At 48.9% G+C, this 18,258-nt stretch overlaps 2 protein-coding genes across 2 annotated transcripts in view; one reads left to right on the forward strand and one right to left on the reverse strand.

The window, feature by feature from the left end:
• HTR1E (5-hydroxytryptamine receptor 1E) overlaps positions 1-18,258 on the reverse strand; it is a 417,773-nt gene that overhangs the window by 267,717 nt on the left and 131,798 nt on the right. The gene's annotated exons all lie outside the window — the stretch shown is intronic.
• On the forward strand, positions 2,822-4,383 carry LOC134910928 (uncharacterized). The gene is made up of 2 exons (XM_063919319.1): positions 2,822-3,389; positions 3,695-4,383. The coding sequence occupies exons 1-2, from the start codon at positions 2,822-2,824 to the stop codon at positions 4,381-4,383; spliced, it is 1,257 nt and encodes a 418-aa protein (XP_063775389.1).

The following is an 18,258-nucleotide window of genomic DNA, read 5'->3' on the forward strand; positions in this document are numbered from 1 at the left end:
GGGTGTGGCCAAGTTTCAGTGGGTGTGACCAATTGTGTGAGGGGGTGTGGTCAAGTGCTCAATGTGAGTACCGAGTGTGTCTATATAGGGGCGTGGCTTCATGGGGAAGGGGCGTGACCACAAAATAATACCAATTCATAGTGCGGTGCACAGTAGTCTCCATTATTCAAATTATGCTGCACAGTAGCGCCACTACACCAGGTAGAGCCCCTTTTACACATTACGGCAGACAGTCCCGCTTTTTACACATTATGGCAGACAGTGTCCCCCTTTTTACGTGTGTGTGTGTGTGTGTGTGTGTGTGTGTGTGTGTGTGTGTGTGTGTTACTTGCCTGGGGAGGACAGCACGATCCACCATCCGGACAGCTCAGTCACTCTGCTCCGCAGCAGGATCCACCATCCGGACGGCTCAGTCACTCTCCTCCGGTCTGGAACCTGCAAGCTGCATCTACACTCCGCACTCCTTCACAGAGGAGACATCCGGCGCCACCAGCGGGACTCTCACACGGAGTGTACTTAATAACTACTGTCAGATGGTGGCAGTGGGAGTCAGGGACAGCGGCGGCGGGTCTTTATGAAAGCGCTGGCAGTACTCAGGGATGGCGCCGGGGACACGCAGAAGGTGTGTGCTGCCTGATTGTGAATACAACAGTGTTCCCACTGCTTGCAGAGGAGGGAGACCAGCGGCGGAACTTTCACTACTGACTGACTGCTGACAACGGCCGTACGGGGGATGTGCTGCTGATGGTGCGCCTTCAGTCCATTTGCGCTGTGGGTAAGGCACCATCGGCACACACCTAGTTATGGCCCTGGTGTCTGACGTCAATTCCGGGACGCTGAAGACATCTCTCCCCAGGTCACCCCCACTCCCCCCCCCTCAGCAAAAGACCGCACACAGCAGCACCATTCTCCCTCCCCAGGCCCCCCCCCCAGCAAAAGACAGCTCACAGCAGCACCAGTCTCCCTCCCCAGCCCCCCGCCCCAGCAAATGACAGCTCACAGCAGCACCAGTCTCCCTCCCCAGCAGCACCAGTCTCCCTCCCCAGCAGCACCAGTCTCCCTCCCCAGGCCCCCCCCCCCCCCCCAGCAAAAGACCGCTCGCCACTGCAGCAGCATTCTCCCCAGGTCACCCCCACAGCACACACTGCTCACCGGCAGAAAGCAGGGCGGCTGTCCCGGACGGACCCTTGCGCTGCTGTGTACGGGTGGCCGTGCACTGTTCCTGAGTGCAGCGGCGGCGGCGGTGCTCTCTCCATCAGCGGCGGTGCCCTCTACATCAGTGGCGGCGGCAGTGCGCTATCCATCTGCGGCAGCGGCGGCGGGCTGGATATGTGACATTCCTCCTCCTGCTCGGCTCCTATGAACATGTCACATTTCTCCAGGGAGCCAATCAGGAGGAGGAACAGATGTGAGCAGAGCAGCAGCAGTGCGTTACAGGGAAGGAGGGGGACATGTTGGGTGCCGGGTGCGGGGTGCGCGCAGCGGCGCGAAAATCAATCTAAAAAATCAATTAAAAATGACAGGGCGGGCACGTGCCTTGGTGCCCCCCCCCCCCTAAATCCGCCACTGCCTGTCCTATCCATATTTAATATGCAGCATAGTGCTTTCACAAAGGACTACTTTTCAGCAGAGATGAGCAGGCTCCATTCTCAAAGTACTGAGGACCACCCGAACGTCTGATATCCGAAGAGATCCGAGAAGGGACTTCGATCTCACCACCTGCCTCAGATCCCAAAATGAGGCAAAACATAATCTTCCCGCTTTCAGATCTTGCAGGTTTTGGATTTAGGTGCCAAATTTCAAAGTGCCATTAAAATCAATGGGCTGATTGCTGATTGACTCAGAGAGCAGTTTTCATGACTCTCAGCCAAAAGGCTCACTGAATTCTCATCCACCCGGAGGTTGCTGCTGCGTCTACCCAGAGGCTGCTGCTGCAATGATAGGCACTAAGAGATCTAGTATCTTTAATAACTGTCTCCTCTGAGGCGGTGGCCACCTCGAAAGGGATATTTTCAGTAGAGTTAATAGAGTCTGCGGGTGGATGCGGACAGGGATGCGGAAAGGTATGGGGGTTGGATAGCGGTGGTGGCGGTCAGGTTGTGGCATGAGCAGCCCGGGCACTCCCCTCTCTGTTAGAGAGGCCAGGAACGGTGCTGCTGTGTCAGCAGCACCCCTCTGATGGTGTATCTGACCTGCATTGTATCTGACCCACACTGTATCTGGCCTGCACTGTAACCCAGACTGTATCCAAAGGACACTGTAACCCACACTGTATCCAAACTACACTGTATTCAAATAGCACTGTATCTAACACACACTGCAACCTGCACTGTATGTGACCTACACTGTATCCAACCCGCACTGTATCCGACCCAAAATTCAACCAGACTGGTTCCAACATGCTGTGTATCCTGCACTGTATCTGACCAGCACTGTATCCAAAAAACAGCATTGTATCCATATGGTTTTCAAGAGGAAAAGGTTACTTATACCCCTTTCACATCGCAGACATATATATTGCCGAGTTTTAGCCGTGTCAACCCGGTTTGAGCTGCAGTGTGAAAGCGCCATTATGAATTTACCGAGTCAAACTACCCGGTATTTCAACCCGTGTAAAAAAAAGGATCCTACACAGTTCGGAACTGGTTCATTTGGCAGTGTGAAAGCCTCAAACCCGGTATATTCAACCCAAGAATCTTAAAAAGGAGGTGATAGGCTGTCTCCCTGCATGATGTCACCAGTCTGAACCCGGAAATAACAGGCAGCACTGTGGATTAGCCTTTATTATACTGCATTCACAGTGCTACAGTGCTTGTACAATATGGCAACCTGGAGTGAGGAAGAAGTTAGGGAGTTGTTGCGGATTAGAGTGGAGGCTGAAATAGCCAACCAAATTACAGGGACTGTAAAGGATGCAATAACCTATGAAAACATCACAAGGATGCTTGCAGCCTCTAGTTTCCAACATACCTCACAGCAGGTAATAAATCAATTAAAGGCCCTTAAAAGGAATTTCAATAAGGTCCACGACCACAACCGAAATAGAAGTGGTGCTGCCCGTATGGAATGGCAATATTACGAGCAGTGTGCCACCATATTTGGCCACACAGCGCTTACGACACATGTTAACTTATCCTCCAGCCTAGCAGCAGCAGAAACAAGCCAGGCCTGTGCCACCTGCAGCGTACAGGACCCAGAGACCCAATCACCACCACCACCATCCCCACCACTCGTACTGGATAATGATACGCAACCGATGCAAACCACTATGACTGACCCAATTGGACACAAACCCAGCAGAACTGCAAACACTAATGCACCGGAAGACACAGAGACTGGGACAAGTAAAATGGACCCAATTGCACAAAGACAGCCTTTATGTGGAAACAGTAAGTACAACAATCCAAAGAACATAATAACTAACTTTAACAAATAACGTAAACTAAACACAAACTAACAACTCTAAACATTAACGTCATTAAATATTAACAATAACATTAACTTAATAAATTATTTAAAAAAAATTATTCATACATTACTAATTAAATGCATACAATTAAAAATGATAAATGTTGCAGAATATACGCAGTGTGTAGGTGGGAGGAGGCCACAAACACGTTTGCGAACAACACTGCTATTTTATATAAGTTCATTGCAAATTCTAATAACAAAATTATTTGACTTGTGTCCACAGTATATACTGTTCTGCCAAGGAGGCGCCACCCAAACAAAACGGAGCAAGCTGCAAGAATTATGACCACTGTCCTGGTGGAGAAATTAGAGCAGATGGACGCTGCCATGGGTGATCGAGAAGATGCACGTCTCAATCGATTTTTGCAAGCAAAGCAAGACATGAACAACACATTTATGGCCCAGCTGAACTCTATGCAGGAAACCTATAATAGGGATGCAAGAGAATGTCAGAGGGAAATGCAGGAATTTCAAATGTCAATATTTGACAGAATGTTCCAATGTATTGAAGGGCTGCACACAGTGCCACCTCAGCACCCGCCTCCAAACTACCCTCAACTGTATCCCCAGTATAACCCTGGCTCCCCTACTATGAACATACCCCACCTCAACAAACGCAACCCCAATATACCCATCCTCGACATAACCAACCTCAACAAACCAAACCTCCACAAACTCAAACTCACTATACCCATCCTCGACATACCCAACCTCAACACACCCAATCACCTTCTGAAACAGATACAACTACAGAGGTTCCTGTTTATCTTAAATGGTTATTGTTTTTTTTTTTTTAAAGTTGGTTTTAAATTAATGGGAGTGTATTTCATACACTATTACTGGTTTGTCTTTTATTACTGTAAAGGTTTCAATGCCTTATTTACCAAAGTTTTATACAAATTAAAATTATAAGGTCTCTGACCTTTTGTTAATCTTTAGAATTGTCCTATTTTTACTTAAAACCAAAATTATTGATACATCCTTCATAAAAATAAGAATTTACTTACCGATAATTCTATTTCTCGGAGTCCGTAGTGGATGCTGGGGTTCCTGAAAGGACCATGGGGAATAGCGGCTCCGCAGGAGACAGGGCACAAAAAGTAAAGCTTTACGATCAGGTGGTGTGTACTGGCTCCTCCCCCTATGACCCTCCTCCAAGCCTCAGTTAGGTACTGTGCCCGGACGAGCGTACACAATAAGGAAGGATTTATGAATCCCGGGTAAGACTCATACCAGCCACACCAATCACACCGTACAACCTGTGATCTAAACCCAGTTAACAGTATGATAACAGCGGAGCCTCTGAAAAGATGGCTCACAACAATAATAACCCGATTTTTGTAACTATGTACAAGTAATGCAGATAATCCGCACTTGGGATGGGCGCCCAGCATCCACTACGGACTCCGAGAAATAGAATTATCGGTAAGTAAATTCTTATTTTCTCTATCGTCCTAGTGGATGCTGGGGTTCCTGAAAGGACCATGGGGATTATACCAAAGCTCCCAAACGGGCGGGAGAGTGCGGATGACTCTGCAGCACCGAATGAGAGAACTCCAGGTCCTCCTTAGCCAGGGTATCAAATTTGTAGAATTTTACAAACGTGTTCTCCCCCGACCACGTAGCCGCTCGGCAGAGTTGTAATGCCGAGACCCCTCGGGCAGCCGCCCAAGAAGAACCCACCTTCCTTGTGGAGTGGGCTTTTACCGATTTTGGCTGTGGCAGGCCTGCCACAGAATGTGCAAGCTGAATCGTACTACAAATCCAGCGAGCAATAGTCTGCTTAGACGCAGGAGCGCCCAACTTGTTGGGAGCATATAGTATAAACAGCGAGTCAGATTTCCTGACTCCAGCTGTCCTTGAAATGTATATTTTTAAAGCTCTGACAACGTCCAACAACTTGGAGTCCTCCAAGTCGCTTGTAGCCGCAGGCACTACAATAGGTTGGTTCAGATGAAATGCTGACACCACCTTAGGGAGAAAATGCGGACGAGTCCGCAGTTCTGCCCTGTCCGAATGGAAAATCAGATATGGGCTTTTGTAAGATAAAGCTGCCAGTTCTGACACTCTCCTGGCCGAAGCCAGGGCTAGTAGCATGGTCACTTTCCATGTGAGATATTTCAAATCCACAGTTTTTAGTGGTTCAAACCAATGAGATTTGAGAAAGTCCAAAACAACATTGAGATCCCACGGTGCCACTGGAGGCACCACAGGGGGCTGTATATGCAGCACTCCCTTAACAAAAGTCTGGACTTCAGGAACTGAAGCCAATTCTTTTTGGAAGAAAATCGACAGGGCCGAAATTTGAACCTTAATAGATCCCAATTTGAGACCCATAGACAATCCTGATTGCAGGAAATGTAGGAATCGACCCAGTTGAAATTCCTCCGTCGGAGCACTCCGATCCTCGCACCACGCAACATATTTTCGCCAAATGCGGTGATAATGTTGCGCGGTTACTTCCTTCCTTGCTTTAATCAAAGTAGGAATGACTTCTTCCGGCATGCCTTTTTCCTTTAGGATCCGGCGTTCAACCGCCATGCCGTCAAACGCAGCCGCGGTAAGTCTTGAAACAGACAGGGACCCTGCTGAAGCAAGTCCCTTCTCAGAGGTAGAGGCCACGGATCTTCCGTGATCATCTCTTGAAGTTCCGGGTACCAAGTCCTTCTTGGCCAATCCGGAACCACTAGTATCGTTCTTACGCCTCTTTGCCGTATAATTCTCAATACTTTTGGTATGAGAGGCAGAGGAGGAAACACATACACCGACTGGTACACCCAAGGCGTTACCAGCGCGTCCACAGCTATTGCCTGCGGATCTCTTGACCTGGCGCAATACCTGTCCAGTTTTTTGTTGAGGCGAGACGCCATCATGTCCACCATTGGTCTTTCCCAACGGGTTACCAGCATGTGGAAAACTTCTGGATGAAGTCCCCACTCTCCCGGGTGAAGGTCGTGTCTGCTGAGGAAGTCTGCTTCCCAGTTGTCCTCTCCCGGGATGAACACTGCTGACAGTGCTATCACATGATTCTCTGCCCAGCGAAGAATCCTTGCAGCTTCTGCCATTGCACTCCTGCTTCTTGTGCCGCCCTGTCTGTTCACATGGGCGACTGCCGTGATGTTGTCCGACTGGATCAACACCGGTTTTCCTTGAAGCAGAGGTTCTGCCTGGCTTAGAGCATTGTAGATTGCTCTTAGTTCCAGAATGTTTATGTGAAGAGACGTTTCCAGGCTCGACCACACGCCCTGGAAGTTTCTTCCTTGTGTGACTGCTCCCCAGCCTCTCAGGCTGGCGTCCGTGGTCACCAGGATCCAATCCTGTATGCCGAATCTGCGGCCCTCCAATAGATGAGCACTCTGCAACCACCACAGAAGAGATACCCTTGTCCTTGGAGACAGGGTTATCCGCTGGTGCATCTGAAGATGCGACCCTGACCATTTGTCCAACAGATCCCTCTGGAAAATTCTTGCGTGGAATCTGCCGAATGGAATTGCTTCGTAAGAAGCCACCATTTTTCCCAGGACTCTTGTGCATTGATGTACAGACACCTTTCCTGGTTTTAGGAGGTTCCTGACAAGCTCGGATAACTCCTTGGCTTTTTCCTCCGGGAGAAAAACCTTTTTCTGAACCGTGTCCAGAATCATCCCTAGGAACAGCAGACGTGTTGTCGGAATTAACTGGGATTTTGGAATATTCAGAATCCACCCGTGCTGTTTTAGCACTTCTTGAGACAGTGCTAATCCCATCTCTAGCTGTTCTCTGGACCTTGCCCTTATTAGGAGATCGTCCAAGTATGGGATAATTAATACGCCTTTTCTTCGAAGAAGAATCATCATCTCGGCCATTACCTTGGTAAAGACCCGAGGTGCCGTGGACAATCCGAACGGCAGCGTCTGAAACTGATAGTGACAGTTCTGTACGACGAACCTGAGGTACCCCTGGTGTGAGGGGTAAATTGGAACGTGGAGATACGCATCCTTGATGTCCAAGGATACCATAAAGTCCCCTTCTTCCAGGTTCGCTATCACTGCTCCGAGTGACTCCATCTTGAACTTGAACTTCTTTATGTACAGGTTCAAGGATTTCAGATTTAGAATAGGTCTTACCGAGCCATCCGGCTTCGGTACCACAAATAGAGTGGAATAATACCCCTTTCCTTGTTGTAAAAGGGGTACCTTGACTATCACCTGCTGAGAGTACAGCTTGTGAATGGCTTCCAAGACCGTCACCCTGTCGGAGGGGGACGTTGGTAAAGCAGACTTCAGGAAACGGCGAGGTGGATCCGTCTCTAGTTCCAACCTGTACCCCTGAGATATTATCTGCAGGATCCAGGGATCTACCTGCGAGTGAGCCCACTGCGCGCTGAAATTCTTGAGACGACCCCCCACCGCCCCCGAGTCCGCTTGAGAAGCCCCAGCGTCATGCTGAGGCTTTTGTAGAAGCGGGGGAGGGCTTCTGTTCCTGGGAAGGAGCTGCCTGTTGCTGTCTCTTCCCCCTTCCTCTGCCTCGTGGCAGATATGAATATCCCTTTGCTCTCTTGTTTTTAAAGGAACGAAAGGGCTGCGGTTGAAAAGTCGGTGTCTTTTTCTGTTGGGGAGTGACTTGAGGTAAAAAGGTGGATTTCCCGGCTGTAGCCGTGGCCACCAAATCCGATAGACCGACACCAAATAACTCCTCCCCTTTATACGGCAAAACTTCCATATGCCGTTTTGAGTCCGCATCGCCTGACCACTGTCGCGTCCATAAACTTCTTCTGGCCGAAATGGACATAGCACTTACCCGTGATGCCAGTGTGCAGATATCCCTCTGTGCATCACGCATATAAAGAAATGCATCCTTTATTTGCTCTAAAGACAGTAAAACATTGTCCCTATCCAGGGTATCAATATTTTCAATCAGGGACTCTGACCAAGCTACCCCAGCACTGCACATCCAGGCTGTCGCTATAGCTGGTCGTAGTATAACACCTGTATGTGTGTATATACTTTTTTGGATATTTTCCATCCTCCTATCTGCTGGATCTTTAAGTGCGGCCGTCTCAGGAGAGGGTAACGCCACTTGTCTTGATAAGCGTGTGAGCGCCTTGTCCACCCTAGGAGGTGTTTCCCAGCGCGCCCTAACCTCTGGCGGGAAAGGGTATAAAGCCAATAACTTCTTTGAAATTAGCATTTTTTTATCGGGGGCAACCCACGCTTCATCACACACCTCATTTAATTCATCTGATTCAGGAAAAACTATAGGTAGTTTTTTCACACCCCACATGATACCCTGTTTTGTGGTACCTGTAGTATCAGCAATATGTAACGCCTCCTTCATTGCCAAAATCATATAACGTGTGGCCCTACTAGAAAATACGGTTGATTCATCACCGTCGCCACTGGAATCAGTGCCTGTGTCTGGGTCTGTGTCGACCGACTGAGGCAAAGGGCGTTTTACAGCCCCTGACGGTGTTTGAGGCGCCTGGACAGGCACTAATTGATTGTCCGGCCGTCTCATGTCGTCAAACGACTGCTTTAGCGTGTTGACACTATCCCGTAATTCCATAAATAAAGGCATCCATTCTGGTGTCGACCCCCTAGGAGGTGATATCCCCATATTTGGCAATTGCTCCGCCTCCACACCAATATCGTCCTCATACATGTCGACACACACGTACCGACACACAGCAGACACACAGGGAATGCTCTTAACGAAGACAGGACCCCACTAGCCCTTTGGGGAGACAGAGGGAGAGTTTGCCAGCACACACCAAAAGCGCTATATATGACAGGGATAGCCTTATAATAAGTGCTCCCTGTATAGCTGCTTTAATAATATAGTTTTGCCACAATTTTACCCCCCCTCTCTTGTTTTACCCTGTTTCTGTAGTGCAGTGCAGGGGAGAGCCTGGGAGCCTTCCTGACCAGCGGAGCTGTGTGAGGAAAATGGCGCTGTGTGCTGAGGAGATAGGCCCCGCCCCTTTTTCGGCTGGCTCGTCTCCCGCTCTTTAGTGGATTCTGGCAGGGGTTAAATATCTCCATATAGCCCCCGGAGGCTATATGTGAGGTATTTTTAGCCAAAAAAGGTTTTCATTTGCCTCCCAGGGCGCCCCCCTCCCAGCGCCCTGCACCCTCAGTGACTGCCGTGTGAAGTGTGCTGAGAGGAAAATGGCGCACAGCTGCAGTGCTGTGCGCTACCTTAAGAAGACTGAGGAGTCTTCTGCCGCCGATTCTGGACCTCTTCTCGTTTCAGCATCTGCAAGGGGGCCGGCGGCGAGGCTCCGGTGACCATCCAGGCTGTACCTGTGATCGTCCCTCTGGAGCTAATGTCCAGTAGCCAAGAAGCCAATCCATCCTGCACGCAGGTGAGTTCACTTCTTCTCCCCTAAGTCCCTCGTTGCAGTGATCCTGTTGCCAGCAGGACTCACTGTAAAATAAAAAACCTAAGCTAAACTTTTCTAAGCAGCTCTTTAGGAGAGCCACCTAGATTGCACCCTTCTCGGCCGGGCACAAAAATCTAACTGAGGCTTGGAGGAGGGTCATAGGGGGAGGAGCCAGTACACACCACCTGATCGTAAAGCTTTACTTTTTGTGCCCTGTCTCCTGCGGAGCCGCTATTCCCCATGGTCCTTTCAGGAACCCCAGCATCCACTAGGACGATAGAGAAATAAGAATTTACTTACCGATAATTCTATTTCTCGTAGTCCATAGTGGATGCTGGGGACTCCGTAAGGACCATGGGGAATAGCGGCTCCGCAGGAGACTGGGCACAAAAGTAAAGCTTTAGAACTACCTGGTGTGCACTGGCTCCTCCCCCTATGACCCTCCTCCAAGCCTCAGTTAGGATACTGTGCCCGGACGAGCGTACACAATAAGGAAGGATTTTGAATCCCAGGTAAGACTCATACCAGCCACACCAATCACACCATATAACTTGTGATCTAAACCCAGTTAACAGCATGATAACAAAGGAGCCTCTAGAAAAGATGGCTCACTACAGCAATAACCCGATTTTTTGGTAACAATAACTATGTACCAGTATTGCAGACAATCCGCACTTGGGATGGGCGCCCAGCATCCACTACGGACTACGAGAAATAGAATTATCGGTAAGTAAATTCTTATTTTCTCTAACGTCCTAAGTGGATGCTGGGGACTCCGTAAGGACCATGGGGATTATACCAAAGCTCCCAAACGGGCGGGAGAGTGCGGATGACTCTGCAGCACCAAATGAGAGAACTCCAGGTCCTCCTCAGCCAGGGTATCAAATTTGTAGAATTTTACAAACGTATTTGCTCCTGACCAAGTAGCTGCTCGGCAAAGTTGTAAAGCCGAGACCCCTCGGGCAGCCGCCCAAGATGAGCCCACCTTCCTTGTGGAATGGGCTTTTACAGATTTTGTCTGTGGCAGGCCTGTCACAGAATGTGCAAGCTGAATTGTACTACAAATCCAACGAGCAATAGTCTGCTTAGAAGCAGGAGCACCCAGCTTGTTGGGTGCATACAGAATAAACAACGAGTCAGATTTTCTGACTCCAGCCATCCTGGAAACCTATATTTCCAGGGCTCTGACAACGTCTAGCAACTTGGAGTCCTCCAAGTCCCTAGTAGCCGCAGGCACCACAATAGGTTGATTCAGGTGAAACGCTGAAAAACGCCCTGTCCGAATGGAAAATCAGATGAGGGCTTTTACAGGATAAAGCCGCCAATTCTGACACGCACCTGGCCCAGGCCAGGGCCAACAGCATGACCACTTTCCATGTGAGATATTTTAACTCCACATATTTAAGTGGTTCAAACCAATGTGACTTTTGGAACCCAAAAACTACATTTAGATCCCAAGGTGCCACTGGAGGCACAAAAGGAGGCTGTATATACAGTACCCCTTTCACAAACGTCTGAACTTCAGGGACTGAAGCTAGTTCTTTTTGGAAGAAAATTGATAGGGCCGAAATTTGAACCTTAATGGACCCCCATTTCAGGCCCATAGACACTCCTGTTTGCAGGAAATGTAGGAATCGACCTAGTTGAAAATTCCTCCGTCGGGGCCTTACTGGCCTCGCACCACGCAACATATTTTCGCCAAATGCGGTGATAATGTTTTGCGGTTATATCTTTCCTGGCTTTGATCAGGATAGGGATGACTTCATCCGGAATGCCTTTTTCCTTCAGGATCCGGCGTTCAACCGCCCTGCCGTTAAACGCAGCCGCGGTAAGTCTTGGAACAGACAGGGTCCTTGCTGGAGCAGGTCCCTTCTTAGAGGTAGAGGCCACGTATCCTCCGTGAGCATCTCTTGAAGTTCCGGTTACCAAGTCCTTCTTGGCCAATCCGGAGCCACGAATATAGTGCTTACTCCTCTCCATCTTATAATTCTCAGTACCTTGGTTATGAGAGGCAGAGGAGGGAACACATACACTGACTGGTACACCCACTGTGTTACCAGAGCGTCTACAGCTATTGCCTGAGGGTCCCTTGACCTGGCGCAATACTTGTCGAGTTTTATAAACATGTGGAAGACTTCTGGGTGAAGTCCCCACTCTCCCGGGTGGAGGTCGTGTCTGCTGAGGAAGTCTGCTTCCCAGTTGTCCACTCCCGGAATGAATACTGCTGACAGTGCTATCACCTTGGTAAAGACCCGGGGTGCCGTGGACCATCCATACGGCAGCGTCTGAAACTGATAGTGACAGTTCTGTACCATAAACCTGAGGTACCCTTGGTGAGAAGGGTAAATTGGGACATGAAGGTAAGCATCCTAGATGTCCCGAGACATCATGTAGTCCTCTTCTTCCAGGTTCGCAATCACTGCTCTGAGTGACTCAATCTTGAATTTGAACCTCTGTATGTAAGTGTTCAAAGATTTTAGATTTAGAATCGGTCTCACCGAGCCGTCCGGCTTCGGTACCACAACAGTGTGGAATAATACCCCGTTCCCTGTTGCAGGAGGGGTACCTTGATTATCACCTGCTGGGAATACAGCTTGTGAATGGCTTCCAAAACTGTCTCCCTGTCAGAAGGAGACATCGGTAAAGCCGACTTTAGGAAACGGCGAGGGGGAGACGTCTCGAATTCCAATTTGTACCCCTGAGATATCACCTGAAGGATCCAGGGGTCTACTTGCGAGTGAGCCCACTGCGCACTGAAATTCATTGAGACGGGCCCCCACCGTGCCTGATTCTGCTTGTAAAGCCCCAGCGTCATACTGAGGGCTTGGCAGAGGCGGGAGAGGGTTTCTGTTCCTGGGAACTGGCTGATTTCTGCAGCCTTTTTCCTCTCCCTCTGTCACGGGGCAGAAATGAGGAACCTTTTGCCCGCTTGCCCACGAAAAGACTGCGCCAGATAATACGGCGTCTTCTCATGTTGAGAGGCGACCTGGGGTACAAACGTGGATTTCCCAGCTGTTGCCGTGGCCACCAGGTCTGAAAGACCGACCCCAAATAACTCCTCCCCTTAATAAGGCAATACTTCCAAATGCCGTTTGGAATCCGCATCACCTGACCACTGTCGTGTCCATAACCCTCTACTGGTAGAAATGGACAACGCACTTAGACTTGATGCCAGTCGGCAAATATTCCGCTGTGCATCACGCATATATAGAAATGCATCTTTTAAATGCTCTATAGGCAATAATATACTGTCCCTATCTAGGGTATCAATATTTTCAGTCAGGGAATCCGACCACGCCAACCCAGCACTGCACATCCAGGCTGAGGCGATTGCTGGTCGCAGTATAACACCAGTATGTGTGTAAATACCTTTTAGGATGCCCTCCTGCTTTCTATCAGCAGGATCCTTAAGGGCGGCCATCTCAGGAGAGGGTAGAGCCCTTGTTCTTACAAGCGTGTGAGCGCTTTATCCACCCTAGGGGGTGTTTCCCAACGCACCCTAACCTCTGGCGGGAAAGGATATAATGCCAATAACATTTTTGAAATTATCAGTTGTTATCGGGGGAAAACCACGCATCATCACACACCTCATTTAATTTCTCAGATTCAGGAAAACTACAGGTAGTTTTTCCTCACCGAACATAATACCCCTTTTTGGTGGTACTCGTATTATCAGAAATGTGTAAAACATTTTTCATTGCCTCAATCATGTAACGTGTGGCCCTACTGGAAGTCACATTTGTCTCTTCACCGTCGACACTGGAGTCAGTATCCGTGTCGGCGTCTATATCTTTAGAGCCCCTGACGGCCTATGAGACGTCTGGACAGGCACAAGCTGAGTAGCCGGCTGTCTCATGTCAACCACTGTTTTTTTATACAGAGCTGACACTGTTACGTAATTCCTTCCAACAGTTCATCCCCTCAGGTGTCGACCCCCCAGGGGGTGACATCACTATTACAGGCAATCTGCTCCGTCTCCACATCATTTTTCTCCTCATACATGTCGACACAAACGTACCGACATACAGCACACACACAGGGAATGCTCTGATAAAGGACAGGACCCCACTAGCCCTTTGGGGAGACAGAGGGAGAGTTTGCCAGCACACACCAGAGCGCTATATATATACAGGGATAACCTTATATAAGTGTTTTTCCCCTTATAGCTGCTGTATCTTTAATACTGCGCGTAATTAGTGCCCCCCCTCTCTTTTTTAACCCTTTCTGTAGTGTAGTGACTGCAGGGGAGAACCAGGGAGCTTCCCTCCAACGGAGCTGTGAGGGAAAATGGCGCCAGTGTGCTGAGGAGATAGGCTCCGCCCCCTTATCGGCGGCCTTATCTCCCGTTTTTCTATGTATTCTGGCAGGGGTTAAATTCATCCATATAGCCCAGGAGCTATATGTGATGCATTTTTTGCCATCCAAGGTGTTTTTATTGCGTCTCAGGGCGCCCCCCCCCAGCGCCCTGCACCCACAGTGACCGGAGTGTGAAGTGTGCTGAGAGCAATGGCGCACAGCTGCAGTGCTGTGCGCTACCTTGTTGAAGACAGGACGTCTTCTGCCGCCGATTTTCCGGACCTCTTCTGTCTTCTGGCTCTGTAAGGGGGCCGGCGGCGCGGCTCTGGAACCCATCCATGGCTGGGCCTGTGATCGTCCCTCTGGAGCTAATGTCCAGTAGCCTAAGAAGCCCAATCCACTCTGCATGCAGGTGAGTTCGCTTCTTCTCCCCTTAGTCCCTCGATGCAGTGAGCCTGTTGCCAGCAGGTCTCACTGAAAATAAAAAACCTAAAACTAAACTTTACACTAAGCAGCTCAGGAGAGCCACCTAGTGTGCACCCTTCTCGTTCGGGCACAAAAATCTAACTGAGGCTTGGAGGAGGGTCATAGGGGGAGGAGCCAGTGCACACCAGGTAGTTCTAAAGCTTTACTTTTGTGCCCAGTCTCCTGCGGAGCCGCTATTCCCCATGGTCCTTACGGAGTCCCCAGCATCCACTTAGGACGTTAGAGAAATTGTGTATTGATGTTGTACATTTGTTATCGGCACAGTAGCAGAACGTCAACTAAGCAGGTTTATGATTTCAGTAAAATGACAAAATAAAATTCACCACAGATTCAGGGTAGAGTGTGCGTACCGAATTTCGTGGGGTGTCATCAGATGCCCACCCGTCAGCGTTTAAGGATAGCCAACTCTTCTTTACACTATTTCCTCCACCTATCCATTGTCTGGTTAGTCTGTTTCCTGGAAGTAGTACTTCAGGCAGTAATGTTTTCTCTCTCTACAAGCCAGCAGTTTGCTTCCCAGCAAGGCTCATTGCTGGGAAGCAAACTGCTGGCTGATGACACCCCATGAAATTTGGTACGCACCAGGGCCGTAACTACGTGTGTGCCAAGTGGGCCTGGCACACAGCGCAGTTGCCCTGAGGGCGCACGGCCAGCGGCATGTAATGAGTCAAATTGACTCATCATATGCCGCCTCTGCTGTGTGCCGTGCGCCGCCGCCGCGCTGTGGAGGAGAGAGCAGCGCCGGGCAGCGGAGAAGGAGGAGGAGGGAGAGGGACTGGAGCAGCAGCAGCGCTATTTCATTGGTAGTAAGCGCCACTGCAGAAGTCCCCTCTCCTTCCGTATTGGCTGCCCGGCGCTGCTGTGCATGCTGGGATGCGGTTCCTCTATCCCAGCATCCACAGCAGCGCCAGGCAGCCAATACGGAAGGAGAGGGGACTGCTGTAGCGGCACTTACTACCAATGAAATAGCGCTGTTGCGGCTCCAGTCCCCCTCCCTCCTCCTCCTTGTCCGATGCCTGCACCAAGGGAGCTGCCAGCACAAGGAGCCTGTCAGCGGGGAGATGGTAAGTATATCTCTCTCTCTCTCTCTCTCTCTCTGGGACACTGTCTGCCATAATGTGTAAAAAGGGGGACACCATCTGCCGTAATATATAAAAAGGGGGCCTGGCTGCCGCAATGTGTAAAAAGGGGGCCTGGCTGCCGCAATGTTTCAAAAAGGGGTCTGGCTGCCGCAATGTGTAAAAAGGGGGACTGGCTGCCGCAATGTGTAAAATGGGGGACACGTCTGCCATAATATGTAAAAAGGGGGCCTGGCTGCCGCAATATGTAAAAAGGCGGACTGGCTGCCATAATGTGTTAAAAGGGGGCCTGGCTGCCGCAATGTGTAAAAAGGGGAACTGGCTGCCGTAATGTTTAAAAAGGGGGACTGGCTGCTGCAGTGTGTAAAAAGGGGGACACCGTCTCCCATAATATGTAAAAAGGGGGCCTGGCTGCCGCAATGTGTAAAAAGGGGGACGCTGGCTGCTGCAATGTGTATAAAGGGGGACACCGTCTGCCGTAATGTGTAAAAACGGGACGCTGTCTGACGTAATGTGTAAAAAGGGGGACGCTGTTTGCCGTACTGTGTAAAAGTGGGGACGCTGTCTGCCGTAATGTGTAAAAAGGGGACGCTGTCTGCCATAATGTGTAAAAAAGGGGACGCTGTCTGCTGTAATGTGTAAAAAGGGGACGCTGTCTGCCGTAATGTGTAAAAAGGGGGACTGTCTGCTGTAATGTGTAAAAAGGGGGACTGTCTGCTGTAATGTGTAAAAAGGGGGACACTGTCTGTTGTAATGTATAAAAGGGGCTCTACCTGGTGTAGTGGCGCTACTGTGCAGCATAATTTGAATAATGGAGACTACTGTGCACCGTAGTATGAATTGCTATTATTTTTTGGCCACGCCCCTTCCCCATGAAGCCACGCCCCTATATATTTTTCATGCGCCTACAGCGCGCACTGCCCCTATCTTACATGGGGGGGCGTCAATGACGTTTCTTGCACACAGCGCTAAAATGCCTAGTTACGGCACTGGTACGCACACTCTACCCTGAATCTGTGGTGGATTTTATTTTGTCATTTTACTGAAGTTGTTCTGGGTCCTGTATCTGTGGTGGATTTCACTTTGGCATTTTATTGAAGTTGTTCATTCCAATATTTGGCAATATAGTAAAACTGTACTTCACTATTATCCCCAACCTTTGCTTTGTTTGAGGACAATGGACAAGGGGAGAGTTTAATCTAAAGAAGAGTTGATTTCAATTTTGACACTGACATTGATTGACTTTGGAAGATTTCCCGGTGTCCACAAATTACGGGTTGTTCCAGAAGGAGCGCGCATCTGCAATCGTGTATCTGTATTGAGGACTTTCTTGGAGTGGAGGTGACCACTCCTGCAGCTGCTGCAGTCACATTGAGTTGGAGCGCAGGTTTAAATTATATATTAGGTTTATGATTTGTAGCAACAACAATTAACAGAATATACAAACTGAGAAAAATTAACGGAGTAATGAGGGAAGGTTTGTCATTATAGCAGACCTCATCTGTTCTGCACTTCCAGAATGGTCGCCCAAATAGGACTCACAATCAAGTGCAGGGTACGCAACTGAGTCCTGCACTGTCCATTCTGGTAGGAATTCCTCCCTCTGAAATTCACATAGGTTATGCAGAATACAACATGCTGCAACAATGTTAGGCATGATATTAATGTCTACATCATTGCGCTTCATAAGACAGCGCCAACGTCCTTTTAATCGTACAAAGGCATTTTCGACCACCATTCTTGTTGAGCTCAGGGTGTGCGTATAAGTAATTTGATTGGGGCTCAGCTGGACATGTTGGGTGAACCCCTTCATGAGCCATCGTCGTAACAGGTAGGCTGCATCACCAATTATGTGTACCGGGATTTCCACTCTGTCCACAAATTTAGATTTCTAGTAGGAATATAGATTAAAAAAATGTACATTAGCAACAAGAAATATGTATACACATATGAGCAGACTCCTCCGTGATGGGCAGGCTGGTGGGCACATAGGAGCATGTTTGAAGGTAAGGACAACTATTTTGTCTCAATGTAAATTAAATTGCATTCATCTATTACCTGCTTGATTCATGAACATTGCGTCAGTTTAGAATTAATAACACATCTTTTCCTGGGCTTGTTTTCTAAAATATAAAAAAATGTATTAAATAAAATGATCTCTCTTGGAAAAAGGTAGCCCCTTGCTTGTCCTCTGCTAGGCGGTACAGATCCGAGTTAGGAAGCACTCGAGCGTCATGTGACCGTCCTGGCCAACCGAGGAATACATCTGTGAAACTAATATAAAAATATATATTAAGTTTTAAAAGGGGTTTTTAAATAATAAGCATTAAGAAAACACACTGGCCAGAACAGTCTTACTAGAGATGTGCACCGGAAATTTTTCGGGTTTTGTGTTTTGGTTTTGGATTCGGTTCAGCGGCCGTGTTTTGGATTCGGACGCGTTTTGGCAAAACCTCCCTTAAATTTTTTTGGGCGGATTTGGGTGTGTTTTGGATTCGGGCGTTTTTTTTTCAAAAAACCCTCAAAAACAGCTTAAATCATAGAATTTGGTGGTAATTTTGATCC

The sequence above is a fragment of the Pseudophryne corroboree genome, chromosome 4 (genome assembly GCF_028390025.1).
Source record: "Pseudophryne corroboree isolate aPseCor3 chromosome 4, aPseCor3.hap2, whole genome shotgun sequence".
In the NCBI taxonomy this organism is placed as follows: Eukaryota; Metazoa; Chordata; class Amphibia; order Anura; family Myobatrachidae; genus Pseudophryne; species Pseudophryne corroboree.